Source organism: Carassius auratus, chromosome 7 (assembly GCF_003368295.1).
Source record: "Carassius auratus strain Wakin chromosome 7, ASM336829v1, whole genome shotgun sequence".
NCBI classification, from domain to species: domain Eukaryota; kingdom Metazoa; phylum Chordata; class Actinopteri; order Cypriniformes; family Cyprinidae; genus Carassius; species Carassius auratus.
In genome coordinates, this window is record NC_039249.1 from 9,157,413 (window position 1) to 9,173,178 (window position 15,766).

The window sequence follows — 15,766 nt, forward strand, 5'->3', positions numbered from 1 at the left end:
AAACATACATGTCATTATAATTTAATGTAACAAAATGCAAAAGAGCATATGCACATGGACTAGTTTCATAGCCAGTGGTGCATCCATTACTTAAATAAGAAAATGTTATTTCATACCATATGCCTAGTCATACTTTAAACTGCTTCTGGATCATCCTGGATGATCATTCTGGGTCATCCAGCCATTTACAATGTCCTACTAACATTCATTGGTACGTTTAACATTTATTATAGGCAAATTTAAACTTAAATTGAATGAATTAACTTAAAAGAATAGGGAATGAAATGAATTTAGAAAATTTCTGACATAAGAGTTTACCAGCCAGGATTTGTACTCAGTTTAACAGTGTACTCAATAAAATAAAATAAAAACACCTTAAAAAGAAAAACTTACAAGTTACAGTTTTTGTTAAACCACTGTCTACACATAATGACTGCTGTTGTAGGGTTGATTCTTAATGAAGTGATCGTTTCTAGTTTTGGAAACATTTCTAAATGTATATTGTATATTAAAATATTCAAGCTGAGTTATTTGTTAAATATACAAAGATATAGGTATATATAGATGCACACAATTACCACAAAATACTGCAAGCAAAAAAAAAAAATTCTTTTACACAATTAGCCTATAGCATCTAAAAATCATGTATATCATGGCTAAAAAAAGAAAAGAAAAAAGAATGTTTACCTTTAGCATTTTTATGTACCATCTCTATACTTTTTAATAGTTTAATCTAAAATTAATGTGTCAATTATCACCAATTCCAATTTGACAAGTTCTAAATGTCAATATATTAGTACAAGTTCTTTGTGCTCAGTGTAAATCTAGTCACATGCTCATTGTAAAGCCCTTCCCCACCCACTCACACAACATGCACATTTCAAAAACCTCTCATGGATTATAAGGTTTTTAAAAAATTACTGTATTTAAAATAGTTCTGCATCTCTCACAATCTCTGAAAAAAGGAACAGACAAAGGTAACAAAATATTAAAATATTTTCCATTAGTTGTCACATCACTGCTTTAGAATAAGCAGTCGTATTGGGTAATAAAAAAAAGAAAAAAGAAAAAGAAAACGGATAACATTTGATCATGTAATCAAAATGCCTTTATAGCATTGAAACTGTTTTCACCCTCTTGATTGACAGTTGGCCACGAGTTCTTTTTTTATTTTTTTATCTCATTTACAAGCATTAGTTTCCCATCATAGGATCTTTTCAGATATTCTCCACAAACACACAAAACATGACACCCAGTTTGTATCCAGGGCTAATGGGAAGACTCGAGTGAAAACAAACTCAACAGCCACTGCTGCATCAAGAGAATGGATGACATGGACAATCAAACCACCACCTTCTTGAGGTCTGTAAAAAATCATGGTCCCTGTTTTGCTGATAGTGGTAAATATGTCTATCAGCGGATTCAGACAGGTACAGTGAGGCTTATTCAGACAATGGTCATTAAGTAGGAGCTTTATTAACGTCTATAAAGTCAGGAGCACACCAATAAAAATATCCTTGAATTTAAAATGGTTACGCAGATAGGCCCACGCTCCTATTCCGATTACCAAAAAATATATAGCGTGATCCACTGAATGACCATGACTGTTACAGCAACCCACACTGATGTTTTATGAAGATCCCCACTGTGCTTTGGAATATCTACAATATAAAGTGCAGCACATCAGAACAGTTAGATGAATGGTTCATCCAATCCGAATTGGATGATTCTGACATGGCGTGAGATAAAACACAATTTGCACTGGAATCTACTTGCATTTTACCTCCAAATACTGCATTAGATTTGTAGATTGAATGTAACAAAATAGCTTAGTGCACCACAGGTGAAAATACCTGTGTGATTTAGCCATTTCAGAAGCGTCTGTGTATAGACACAATATATGATTTTTCTATGGAAAACAACATAGGGAGAAGCAGAGTTGAAGCTCTGATAGTGCAAATCAGCAATTTAACTGATATCACCTGGATAAGGCTTTCAGTTAAGTTTTTTTTTTAATGTTCGAATAGTGACTTGGAGTAAAGAAAACAAATCTCCCTGGTGGTTTTCCCCTCGTTCACAAAACATACAATACACAGCTGATTCTAATACACATAAAGCCCTTCATAAACATTGCAAAGCAGTCAGAAAAATGAAAAACAAAAGATGCTACCATGAAACAACATAAAAATCAGGAATAGATACAGACAGCTTGGCAAAAGACAAGACTGGACCCAGCCTTATTATTTTAACCTCTCCTGCTCACTCTTTCCATGTGTCAAGCCGACGGGGATCAGGTGGAAGGTAAAGCGAGTCTGGGTTGAACCCTTGTTCTACGCAAGATGACACTCTCGAGATCCAGTTTCACTTGCTCAGAGGCAAGCCCTGAAACTTTAACTGAAACTTTTAGTATCTGGGTATATATTTGCTTTCGGATGACTTAGCACTCGAGGTATTACTTTAGTGCTGAGTCTGATAATAGCGATATCCTGCTCTGGGTTGGTCTATCTATATAGTCCTCCTAAATAGTGGGTTGATGCTAATTACCAATACAAGGCCTTTCTAGCTAAAGATGATTTCCCTTTTTTGTCACCAATACAGCGCTCCAAATAATTCCATGTTTAATTGTTGTCGTCTTTACAATACAAAATGAACATTTTCTCAGTTTTATAGAGCGGTATCACGAACTGGATCACATGTTCTCTCCTCGCCACCTATTCCTAGCTTCATCTCTCATCTCCCTCTGCAACCGGTCTTATTTTTCCATTCCAGGAAAAGAAAGTGAAAAGCCACTTCATAATTGAAAGAAATAGGTTTAAAGTTCACTCCTCATGTGCCAGCGAAACAAGGGGCAACGTATCCTTTACATCAGGTGCTCACATGCCTCTAACCTTTTATATCTTGTGGACCTGGCTCTAGGAACTGTGTAAAATATAGGGTTACAACCTCCTGCACAATTCACAAATACTCAGAAAGGCAATTAGATATCCAAAGAGCTAAAAGGTGGAGCTGAAAGACAGAAATAATAAATAAAAGAGAAAAATTCTTAAAAGATTACTGGATTACGAAATGTCACGCAAAAGAAAGTAACAGCTAAATATAGAGGCTAGTGTACCTTGGGAACTTTCCACCTCCGATGTAAACCCACATAAATCTAGATGCACTGTGCTATGTACAACAGAAAACACATACCAAACACATTCTGGGTCTCAAATCCATCATGTCGAATTTTGGCAAGTGATTTAGAGGCAAATTTAAAAGTCTCTAACTCTAACACCATGTGTAGTTTTTTGAAGGCCAATATTTAAATTGAGAAAATGTCATTTTCATGGCAAACTGATGCATTAATGTTTCTTGTGCTTCACGACTGTCTATTATAATTTTGCTGACATGAAGGATTTTGATATTTCGGCCATAAATTAACTTGAAATAGATTCCCTTTTCAAATCGCCCCCCTTCCAAACAAACTTATATATATATATATATATATATATATATATATATATATATATATATATATATATTAGGGCCGGGACTTTAACGAGTTAATTGAGATTAATTAATTACACAAAAAATAACGCGTTAACTAAGATTAATTAATTACAGAAAAAAAATTCCCGCATTTTTAATAACTTATTTTTGCACCGCGGAACGTTTCTCACCGGATGAGTTTCCGCGGACCGATTATACTGAAGCACCAACTAGCGTTCACATATCACCGCAGGCGCAGCACATCGAGCCTCAAGTATCACCTCAACGCAAAAAATATAGCAGCTAGCGTGGACTTTACACTTTATGTTGAACTGTGTATTATTTTGTTGGTGCAACTGGCAGTTTATGTTGAACTCTATCGTTTTGGCCAAGGTTATTGAGAGTTGAACTTAGTATGTTATGGCCTCTGAAGCAACAGAGAGATGTTTTCTAATAGTCAGGGTTTCCAATGTTCTGAATGTAATTGACAGTATTGTGTTTTACTTAAAAACACTTTACAGAAGGTTTCAGCACCTATAAGCTTCCTGAATTTCTGAAATGTACTATTTCTAAATTATTTCTAAATATGCTATTGCTACACTTAATGGCAAAAATTGCACTGGTCTGGCTAGACTTGGTTGAACAAAAATAAACAATATTTTGTTGCTTAAGCTTATGTATTCAGTCATTATTCAATGGTATACTATAAATCCATGTGAAAAAAAATTACTTCTCACTGTTCTCAGGTCAAATATTCATATGCGATTAAAATGCGATTAATTTCGATTAATTAATTACAAAGCTTCTAATTAATTAGATTAATTTTTTTAATCGAGTCCCGGCCCTAATATATATATATATATATATATATATATATATATATATATATATATACACACATACATACATACATGCACACCTATACAAATGCAATAAACTGTCATTGGAATAACAGTTAATAATCTGTAAAATGCCTTGACTTACAGAATCAAAAAAGAATGCCTGTTTGCCTTTTATAAATTCTGACGCAATACAAGTCCCCCGTGCAGCTGTCCAAATGAAGGAGGAGAGGAGGCCTCCTTTTCATCAGTGGATGTTGAGAGTTCATACAAGGGTACAAAATAAGTCCACCAAATGAAGTCAAACCAGACACAAAATGAGTAAGAAGAATATAGAAATTTGTGGCTTTAGTTTAGTGGATACAGATTTGAATTCAAATCTGTCTAACAAAATATGAGTGCTTAAACTATCAGTTACACTATGTTATATATTTTCATATGTATATATTAAGCTATAAATTAACTGAATTTGAATTTCATTCTGCCACAGTGCTTCAGGGAAAAGCACGCTGCAATCTGGATTTGGGGCAAAAGAACTAAATATGTTCTGAAGATATCTAAAGGCTTTTTCTGTTCTTTTTTTTTCTCCTCCATGTTGATGATACCTCACTTCACTTTCTTCACTTCAGGCCAATAGAAGGAGATGATGTGTCCTATAAGATTTTGTCCATTCTTTTCCTCTGATAAATTGTGTCTTTCATCTTCAAAAGAACAATTAAAAAACTTTTAAAAAATCTTCATAGAGATGAGTAGTTGTCACTTGTTTTGCTCAGGTTTCCAATTGTCCTCATTTGTTTCCCTGATTCCATGAGTGAATCATAAGAGCCAGCTTAAGATTTTCAGAGATGATCACTATTTGATTGTTATTTTTTTATTTTATTATTATTATTAATTTTTAATTGGAGCACCTAATTTGGATAAATTTCCTTCATAGCCCATCAGAGCCCATCGCCTATTTCTGAGGGAGGGGCTTCATAAAAGCAGTAAATGATCAGCACATTTCTCAGAGAAGGGACAGAGCAGTGTGGAATAAAGGTAAATTATGTGAAATATATATATATATATATATATTAAATTAAGCATTAACATATGTTAGACTGCACCAGTGTAGTATATATATGTATATATATATATATACACACACACGCACTTATATTTCCTGTCTTTTGTATTTAGATGTGATCCTGCCAAATAATCCATTTATAATTATTTTAGAACTTAAATCTAAATCAAATGATGAATCTGAAACATTTGTCTGTTTAATTATTAGTTCATATCTAACTGAATGTACTTCTAGCAATATTCCAGTGTATAATTGAAATTGCACTTCTACAGTTAGGTACAAATACCGATAGAACGTAATTTTAGCAAACAGGTTCAAGTACTTAAAGCAAAAACTTGAGACTGTAATCTAAATGCATAAGCAAGTTCTTAGCAAGACATTTATAATTTGATACCGAGTTTAAAGCACTGTAAAGTATCTTTAGAGGAAGGGTAACTAATTTTTCGAGGAGCGTATTAGAAAGGTGTTCAGTCTGAAATTACATTTACCCCATGTGGAAATTTTTTGTATTTGCATGTTAATTAAATTTTCCTTTGAAGACCATTTCGATCTCCATATGGGCAGCCTGTTATAAAGTCCCAGAATTATTTTTTTTTTTCTCTGAACACTCTAGCAGCTACAGTGCCACATTCTGAAAAAGCAACTGACACTAAAGTGAGATCCCTTTCTCTTTTTTTTTTTATCATAAAGTGCCCTAAAGATTGTGCAGTTTTCTTTTCAACTCAGCATGAGTAAATATGCTTTCACTGTCAGCGATGCCAACAAATGAAAGGGCCTGGAACAATGTGGGACCCTAATTTATATAAACTAAAACTGCTCCCCTCTTTTCCAGTCCCTGTCCTGTCAGTGCCGCCGTTTACAGTATTGCATATGGAAATAAATTAAATAACCTAAACAAGCATCTACTACATTTATTCTAGTTTGTTCACTTGCATGCATTTCATTTTAATTAGTTGTTGTTAAAATAAATAAAATCCTATGAGAGCATTTTCATTAAGCGGAATAGAGATTACGTTTTTTCGTTCCTTTAGAGTAGATATATTGTGTTTTTTTTTCGTTTATGGGAACCATATGTGAGGGAGATGTTAAATTTCCTCTCTTTACTGTAGGTTTGGTGTCTAATTTTAAGGGAAGGTGTTTCTGAGGCTCCTTGACTAAACGACATCAGACTCCACGACGCACTGCTCTGTGTACTCCTTCACCAGCTCCACTTTAAGGGTCTCCCTAAAAAAATCAGCCATGGGCTTCCACAGCGCAGGCTCCAGGAACACCTGACACATGACGTAACCCTTCAGAGTGCCAGTGTGGCACCTCAGGTGGCACAGCAGCTGTTGTATGGCCAGCGTCAGGTCTTTACCAAACATGTCGATGTTGAGGTAGTACCAGTCATCACCGATTGGCACATGGAATGGGAAAGTGCACAAGCTGGCCATGGTTGGGCTCCTGGCATCGTCAACCATCCAATCAATGTCCTTCTTCAGCAGGATGGCCATGTTGCTAGGCAGAGGCTTGAATGGCTGCCAGTCTTGAACGATGGTTGCATTGGGAAGGACCCCCTGCATTAGAACATCGCTTAGGAAGAGCTGATGCACCTCTGCAGGCTCCAGACGGACCGGGATGTTTGTGGTGGACAGCCCCTCCCCGGCTACAGTGATATTAGGCCCAAGATCAGCAAGGCGTAATTTAAGGTCTTCGGCGCAGAAGCGCACCAGAAGGATTCCCTTCACATTTGAATTAGGTGACAGAATGAAGACAATGTGGCTTTAGATGTTTTTATTTCAGATCTGAACCAAATGTACATATTTGACTGTAAATGGTTTTTACCTGTTTGGTGATGAGCCGGTACTTCTGGAAGTCTTTTGGCCCCAGTTGGTCATCTCTTGTCAGTCTGCTAACTTTAACGTCAGGGTACTTGGACTTAACCAGTTGAGAGCAAAAGCGAAGAAGTACCCCTGCCACACCTTTCCCCCTCTCCTGTGGGGCAACACGAAGTCCTTCCACCAGCATGGTCTCGCCATCATCGATAACACACACTGACTCTAGTGCAATCTGGAAAATGTGGTTGCATAAAAAGAGAGTTATATCTACGATAGAGGAAAGAGAAAGTTTTTTGGTGCTCTTTTGTAATTTCTGTCAGTTTCATTTTGGGATGCACAATTAATCAAAATGAAACTGAAATCTGATATGACTTAGTGCATTTATCACATCACACAAAGCTGTGATGTAATTGAAAACACATAGTATTTCAGAGTGAACTATAGAATTGTGTTAATTTATGATCTGATATTTTCGATGTCTCAGAGCCACAATAAATGCTCCATCTCTGCTCCCGCTGTGAGTTTGTCACATATTATGTGCATCTGGGAACACTATGTGCACCAGGTTCACTTCATTTTCACATTCGCTAAAATTTCCAAAATGCCTGTGCGTTCAGCATTTCGATCAATTTGTAATTATTAATCTGGTTTCAACTAAACGCAGAAACTCTCTCTGTGCAGTTCTGTGCCAAAATAAAGGCTTGAAGGTTTACCCTTGAAAGTAAAGAAATTAAGCAATGAATATTAGCTGTGAATATAAATTAATAAAACTAAATAGTACTTTTTATTTTACTAAAAAAATGTATTAGTACAAAAGTAATGTATTTATCTTTATTTTTATATAAATATAGAAAATATTATAAATATACAATTATTTGATATATTTATGACATTTGTTATAAATGAAAAATTAAGTTTTAATAAATCATTATTAGAATTATTATTATTATTATTATTATTATTATTATTATTATTATTATTATTAGGTACGATTTGGTTTACGTAAAGTCTTTACTCTTTTGCATAATGTTTTAGCAGCAGGTGTAATGAAATATTTTCAGATTTAGGATTCCTGTACCTGTAAGTTTTGCACAAAATAAAGTCACATTCAAAATAAAGTTTAATGAGTAAATCATTTTCATTTTTGGTGGACTATTCCTTTAATCACTAAGGATGGAACATGCATTGCAATAAGCTCCTCATATCCGCTTCCTTACCACTTTGCCTTGCTTGCGAGCCAAAATGACAGTGCGGTTGCTCTCTTGTAGCCAGGCTTGATAGCGGGAGGGCAGATAGTCCAGGCCGCCATAGATATCCTTGCTCATGGCCATGATATCATCAAAGTCCTCCTCCGTTGCCACTGTAAAATCCAGCCCGGTCTGAGGAGGGGCTTCAGGGAGTTGAGAGCAGGGCAGGCTGTTTTCAATCTTCATCCTTAGAGCTGCGGACACAGTCAACCATGGAAAGATATTTACGATGAGGTTTCAACTTATTTGATCTGTGACTCAAAAAGAGCTTCCATGCAACATTTTACCCTTTTTTTGCTCCCTTTGTAAATTTAGTTTCCTGATTATTTAAATTTCTAGGATGTCAAGATAGCATCTTAAAAAAACGAATCATGTGAGGGTCGTTATCAGCTCAGTACAGTGCAAGGTTTGTGCCTATGTCGCAGTGTTTATCTTCTTGTGCCAACATGCCAGCAGGTTGGCATCAATAACGAAACTTGTAACCATGCCCAAATGCGAGACACACACAGACATGTCCACCTCCTATTGCCAGAACCCTTAATCCTTTTTTTAATTCTCACTGAGCAGCACTGCCCTGGTTCCCAGTAGAAAATAAACACATTTTTTGAAAGGACTTGGGAAATAATGGTGCGAGACGTCCAGGGGAAGGTGAAGCGGATGGGTAGGCAGATGTGTGCAGGCACGCATACATGGCTACTGAGTGTCGGGGGATTGAAAGGCTGAAAATCCGTGCACTGGAAGCAACACCGGGAACAAGTCACAGAGCAAACATTGTTTGCACCCCCTTGGGCCCGTACCGCTTGAGAAAGCCCTGGTACTTTTCCATTGATGCACTTCTGTAGTGGGAAAACCCCCAGTGTCTGAAAGGTTGTTTGGGTTTGGCAAACATGCATTGGGCAGGACTTTCTGGGGCTGTCACAAAATCTATTCATTCATGGTTCATTTGCCAATTGCTATGCGATATTCGATTTCCAAATTTCCATGTGACTGTCTCTCATAGTCTTTCATTTGTCCTTCAATTTATAATGGGATAGTTCGCTTAAACTGATATTTCCATTGGACTGAATCGATGTCTTCCCCTAGTTTCCCTAACCTAAGTCATGCCCTGTCTATATCTGAGTAACCCTTATTAACCCCAAATTAATTTAGCTCTCAAAATAAGAGAACAAAATATCAAAGCGCCAATTAGCAAATTCCATCAGGTTAGTGCAATCTGTGAGGCTATAACAGTCCCTTAATGAGGTCCAAACAATCTTTTTTTAAATGTATTTGAAAAAAATACATTTAAAATGAAAATATACTCAAATCTTATATAACTATAACTCTTTTGGTGTTAGCACCAATGTGTTAATTAGTGTTTGTGAACATGCAGATATTGTGCATGACATCTTCCAATGAGATGTGTTACATAAATGCAAAAAAAAAACTAAATCCTTCTCTGCTGTTATATCACAGGGCTTGTCATATCTCCTTGGGATAGATTTTAAAGTTGCGTCAGGCAGAGTTATTACAATTACGTCACACTGAAGGAGAGAATGAATGTGAAAACGTATAACATCAGAAAGAAAAGAGGTGTAAAAAAAACTAAATATGAAAGTCAAGACAATAACCACATTGCTGAGTAGATCATGACAACCCAGGTGTAGACTATGTAGATGTAGTCAACTGATAAAGTTCTCTGTACTGAATGATTGACAGCTAACTGCTCGCTAGTGATAACAACACTTCTTCAGAGAACCTGACCACAATATTTGTGGAATCTTCCCTTTATATTAATCTTTTTTAATTTAGCAAACACTTTTATCCAAAGCCACTTAGAAATATATTTAGATTATGCTTTATATCAATTCATGCATTCCCTGGAACCCATGATGTTGGTGTACCACTGCCCTTTACTACTGAATGAGACACTTCCCATCTAGGCTGGTAATGTCAAAGGGTTTTAAGTTCAGTCATTGCAAAGAGTGATATATGGACTGTAGGGAAGCACTTAACCCTGGTTACACCAGGGGAATTATCTTTTTAATAACTATATACTAAACATTGCTTTGAGTGTCTGTTAAATTACTGCTTACTTAAATTACCACAACCAAGAAGTGATTATTACCCAGTAAACACCTGCTCTCACTTTCCGTTCAAACTGTGATACTGCTATGGTCAAAGTGGCTCTCATGAGATTATTGCACACTGCACAGCTGTAAGTATAGACAACTTAACATGCCCCTACAATCTTTAACAATGATTTTATGGTGTAGTGTCTAACTTGACCAGAAATTCTGTACTTCTAAATACTGGGCTTCTATGGAAAGAAAAGGTTCAGTCTGATTGAGTGTGCACTCACTATAGACTTGAGTTTATTTTTCACTGCACACTGTGTTTTACTGTATGACCAATGCCTTTTTCAGTTTTAACAAGTTAGGCAAAATGTTATAGCTGTTTTGCATCTTAAAGGGATACTCCACCCCAAAATGAAAATGTTGTCATGAATCACTTTCCCCCATGTCGTTCCTCTGTGTCAGCCGCGCCACAAGGACACATTTTCTATCTGAATTTATGCTTTGATTTGAAAGAAAACAGTGTATCCTTGTGTCACGGCTGGACAGAAGTGCGTACGCAGTTTGCGTTCAGCAGCTGTTTTCCAAAATGGTGCTAACGGTGATGTGGGGAGAGACAGAGAAGACAACATGTTAAACAAAGTTGTTATTTTTGTTTTCTTCTCATACAAAAAGTATTCTCGTCGCTTCATAACATCACGGTTGAACCACTGATGGCAGATAGACTATTCTGACAAAGCTTTTAAATTTTTTTCTGTACCTTGACAGTGTAGTTTACTTGGCAGTCTATGGGACAGCCACAAGCCTCTCGGTTTTTATTCAAAATATCTTAAATTGTTTTCCAAAAACAAACTAAGCTTTTACCGGTTTGGAACGACATGGGGGTAAAGTGAATAATGACAACATTTTCATTTTAGGGTGGAGTATGCCTTTAACAGCATATTATAAAAAATATGTTAGTCACTGTATAAAAATAAACATATATAATATGGAAATGCGTTTGAAAATGAATTGGGAATGAATAAGAAACTTTCACAAAGAACATGACCATCAAGTGGAGACTTGCGGACTAAGAAAGTCAAAAGGATGTAAATGAATATATCTTTAAGGAAGGTTAAAGAATGTATATGCCAATTGTAAAACATTAACATAATCTGAACAAATAAAGAAAGCATTTGTTAATTTATGAAATATTTATGATAAAAACTAAAACATTTGTGATAAAATATACTGTACCTTTGATTTTTTGTTTTGTTTTTTTGCATCATATAAGATTATTAATTAATTAATTGTATCACCCTATTCTGCCCGTTTAATTCTAGTCTCATTTTATGTTCCCTTCTGTCTTAATCTATCTTTATCTAGAGGACAATACATTGAAATGCATTAGGTTCCCCTCCCATCTATTTGTTTATATAAATTCATTATACCAGATTATGGGAGCTCAGAGGATAACCTTGAAAAATAATGTTGCTTGTTTTCATAATATTAACATTTTAAATGCCTTCAATACAATTTTGTAAGGAAGATGTTTAACCTTTAGATTTACAAAGCAACCAATACATAAGTGTTAAATGCAAATCAACATACGCATGATGAGACTCAATCCTATTAAATAAATTCATTCTCAATGATTTTTTCATGCAGTATTAATCTGGTGTCTTAATATGGAGCACACATTTAGGTCAGTGGCTAGTTCTGTCCTGTCACATGTGCATGATAACATAAGTGGACTCAACACATACAGCAAGCTCTGTGTGAATATGTGAAGAGAAATGTGCATAACAGCATTCTAAAAATACAGAACAGAATAGTTCACCCAAAAAGTCATTTTTTATTTTCTCTCATGTCGTTCCAAGCCCGTATGTGTTATTTTGTTTTTTGGAACACAAATGTTCTTTTTGATACAATGCCAGTTCATATAGTTCATTTAAACAACAGCCCATATGACTCATAAGCTATTGCTTCAGTGACTGCTTTGATTTGTTACATTACATTCACTTTACAAGACATATTAGAACCAACTGCATTTCAGCATAAGTGACTTCCAACCTGGCGCAACGTCCCAAGGTTAGCATTGGGGTAACCTCACACAAAGCTATCATATGACACAAGGCATACAAACTATTTTTATGGTAGGGTTTTGTCCTTTTTTGGAGCATGACACCCACAGTTACTATGAATGGATGGAAAACAGCTGTGTAAAGATTCTTTATAAATCCCTGGAAAAAACATCAACATTACAACATGACAGGTTTGGAACAACATGAGGCCGAGTGGGTTATGACTGAATTTTCATTTGTGGGTAAATTATCCCAGGCACTCACCAATCATGCTTGACAACATCATAATGAACAAAAAAAAACTGCATGCTTAAAACATTATTCTTGACAGATAAAAACGTATTCTGTCAATTCAGACCATCAGGACTACTTACCTCTCTTCTAGACATACTAGAAAACCACAGAAGTGTGTGTATGCACTGAACTTAAATTGTGCTCATTAAATGCAATACTGCAGTATGTGGAGCAACATTACAAACCAAATGGGCCAAGCATGACACTGGCAAATGCCTCGCACCACTGCAGCAGCTTGCCTGCACACCATGTCCATTAATAATAGGCCATGCCATATGTCTCTCCTACTTCTCGTGGTTATGTCATGTACACTGGAGGTATGGTGCGTCAGCATAGGCATTCACGTTCCAGTGGAAAATAACTACGATGGGCCTATGATAGCGAGTGTCGACTTCACACTGGCCCAAACGTACCAAACACCCACAGAAGGATAAGCACATTCCATCATCAAATCAAAAAACACGCTTCAGCCTACATTCAACTGCAACGTGTATGTCACGTATTCTACAAAGTCAGACATCAAGATTTATATAAATATGATATAAATACAACAGATATACAATGATGTCTTTAACGAAGGGTGCATTCAGAATCTTTAAAGCCAAAGCTGCAACGTTCTCAGCATCACTGCAAAACGACCCCTATTGATTCGCCCCCACTCACTCGAAATACAAAATTAAGGCTAAGAAATCTTACTATTATAAGCGTGCAATTCACGTTTTATATGCATCCATATAATGTTTCGTTTGAGTTTAAAATAAATCACCAGTAAATTGTAATATAAATGCACGTTTTTTATATAAATTGTGCATAACGTTTTAAAACTTAAAGGAGGGAGGCTATAGACATGACTTCTTATCATCTAACTTATTTACAAAACAGTTCCATTGTTATAATTGGTTTACGCGCTACATTTTTCATCATTCCGCGGATGTTGCACTACCGGCATCCGGCATAAATTGAAAAACGTCGCACGCACAGAGAAGACCAAGCGCAAACATGAATGCCAACATATAACAAAACCCGAGTCTCCGGCAAATTCTTTGCATTTCATTCATTGCCTTGTCGTCTCTGGGGTTTATTAATTTGTTCCGTGATACGCGAGAAGGGATGGGGTAGACAATACACAACAAATTCGTGATATTCATGACAATTTGAAGACGCGAAAATCCAAGTACAATGGTTGTTTGAAGGCGTCGAGCCCTTACAATACATAGACTGCACACGCAGAATCCTCTCCAGCGGACACGGTAGATGATTTGACTTACCTCTGCGTCGTGTGTTGGATTTGTGAAGAATACAGAGGTCAGATTGACAGATGCTGAATAGATGTAAGCTTTCGTTGCGCTGCAGTTAAATTAAAGGCAGAATATTTAGTAAATGCCGGTTCAGACTTAGAATATATAAGTATGAGGTCACTGTGAAGCCCCTCCTAGAATCCCCATCCCCATCCCCCAGTAGGGAGCAGGGAGGTATGCCAACCCCTTAAAACATCACCCAATCATGATCGATCTCTCTCTCCTCTCTCTTTGTCTGCCTCTCTTTCTATGTCTCTCTCTCACTCCCAGTGTGTCTGAACTCTACTAGGGCTGTCCTGTTGACTCAGTGCATGCTTTGCTTCCCTTGGTTTTTGCAACTTTGATGGATACTGTACATACACAGCCGCATTTGAGTAAATGGGCTTTGCATATGCAAAAGAGATGGTATACAGCAGGTGCTCACACAAGTATCGAAATCGGTGACCTTTTCCAGGTCAAGGACCCTGTGGTAGATAGAAAGACGGAGCATATTTAGCAAATATAGTAGCATACATATATAGGAAAATTATTCAAATATATATTATATGTAGTTGCGATGTATATTAAAGGAACACTCTTCTTTTTTGAAAATAGTCTCATTTTCCAGCTCCAGCATTGAGATTTACCATTACCAATCCATTTAACTGATCTCCGGGTCTGGTGGTAGCACATTTAGCTTGGCTAAACATAGATCATTGAATCTAATTAGACCATTAGCATGTTGTCCAAAAATGACCAGAGAGTTAATATTTTTTCCTGTATAAAACTTGACTCTTCTGTAGTTACATCATGTACTAAGACTGACGGAAAATGAAAAGTTGCAATTTTCTAGGCCGATATGGATTCGAAAACGGTAAAACTCAACTAGGGGAGTTGGGAAATGAGCTTATTTTGAAAAAAGTGGAGTTTCCCTTTAAAGTACATAAAGGACACTAAAATAGTAAGCACTGATATGTTTATTTCAAGTCTTATACAATATATTTTGATTAAATTAGTTTAAGGTAGGAGGAACAATATAACATTTAGCTGAACTTTTGCTGGGATAGATGAAATAGTTGAAACAGTTGAAATTGCAAATGTTGAAAATGCCATCAAGGAGGTAGATGCAATTTTCTTCATCAGCGCAGATTTGGATAAATGTAACATTACATCGCTTGCTCATCAATGGATGTACTACAGTGAATGGGTGCCGTCAGAATTATAGTTCAAACAACTGATAAAGACTTCACAATAATCCACAAGTAATCCACCTGAATTCAGTCTATCAATAAGCTCTTCTGAAGTGAAAAGCTGTGTATTTTTAATAAACCAATCTATTATTAAGGGGTTTTAACTTTAAACCAGGAGTGTCAAACTCAGTTCCTGGAAGGCCACAGCCCTGCTCCAGTGGTTTCCAATAAGCCTAAAGGAATGATTAGCTGGATCAGGTGAGTGTGTGTGTGTGTGTATGTGTGTGTGTGTGTGTGTGTGTATGGAAATCGACTTTGTTTCTTTGATTTTGTCTTATTGTTATGAGCCATGAGGGGACAGGTTCCACGAAACAAGAGGAGAATGGCTTCACTGAAAATGAAGTCAAGCATTTCCATGAAAGAATTGCATTCAGATAATAGTTTTCTCTCTCTC

The 15,766-nt window shown here is 36.3% G+C and overlaps 1 protein-coding gene across 1 annotated transcript; it reads right to left on the minus strand.

Moving 5' to 3' along the window:
- Positions 1–6,263: 6,263 nt before the first annotated feature.
- nat16 (N-acetyltransferase 16) lies at positions 6,264–14,327 on the minus strand. Its single transcript, XM_026267078.1, has 4 exons — positions 14,114–14,327; positions 8,405–8,628; positions 7,195–7,419; positions 6,264–7,091 (listed from the first exon to the last, which is right to left on the minus strand). Exons 2-4 carry the CDS (start codon positions 8,618–8,620, stop codon positions 6,525–6,527), a joined length of 1,008 nt encoding a protein of 335 aa, XP_026122863.1. The 5' UTR covers positions 8,621–8,628; positions 14,114–14,327; the 3' UTR covers positions 6,264–6,524.
- Positions 14,328–15,766: the final 1,439 nt, after the last annotated feature.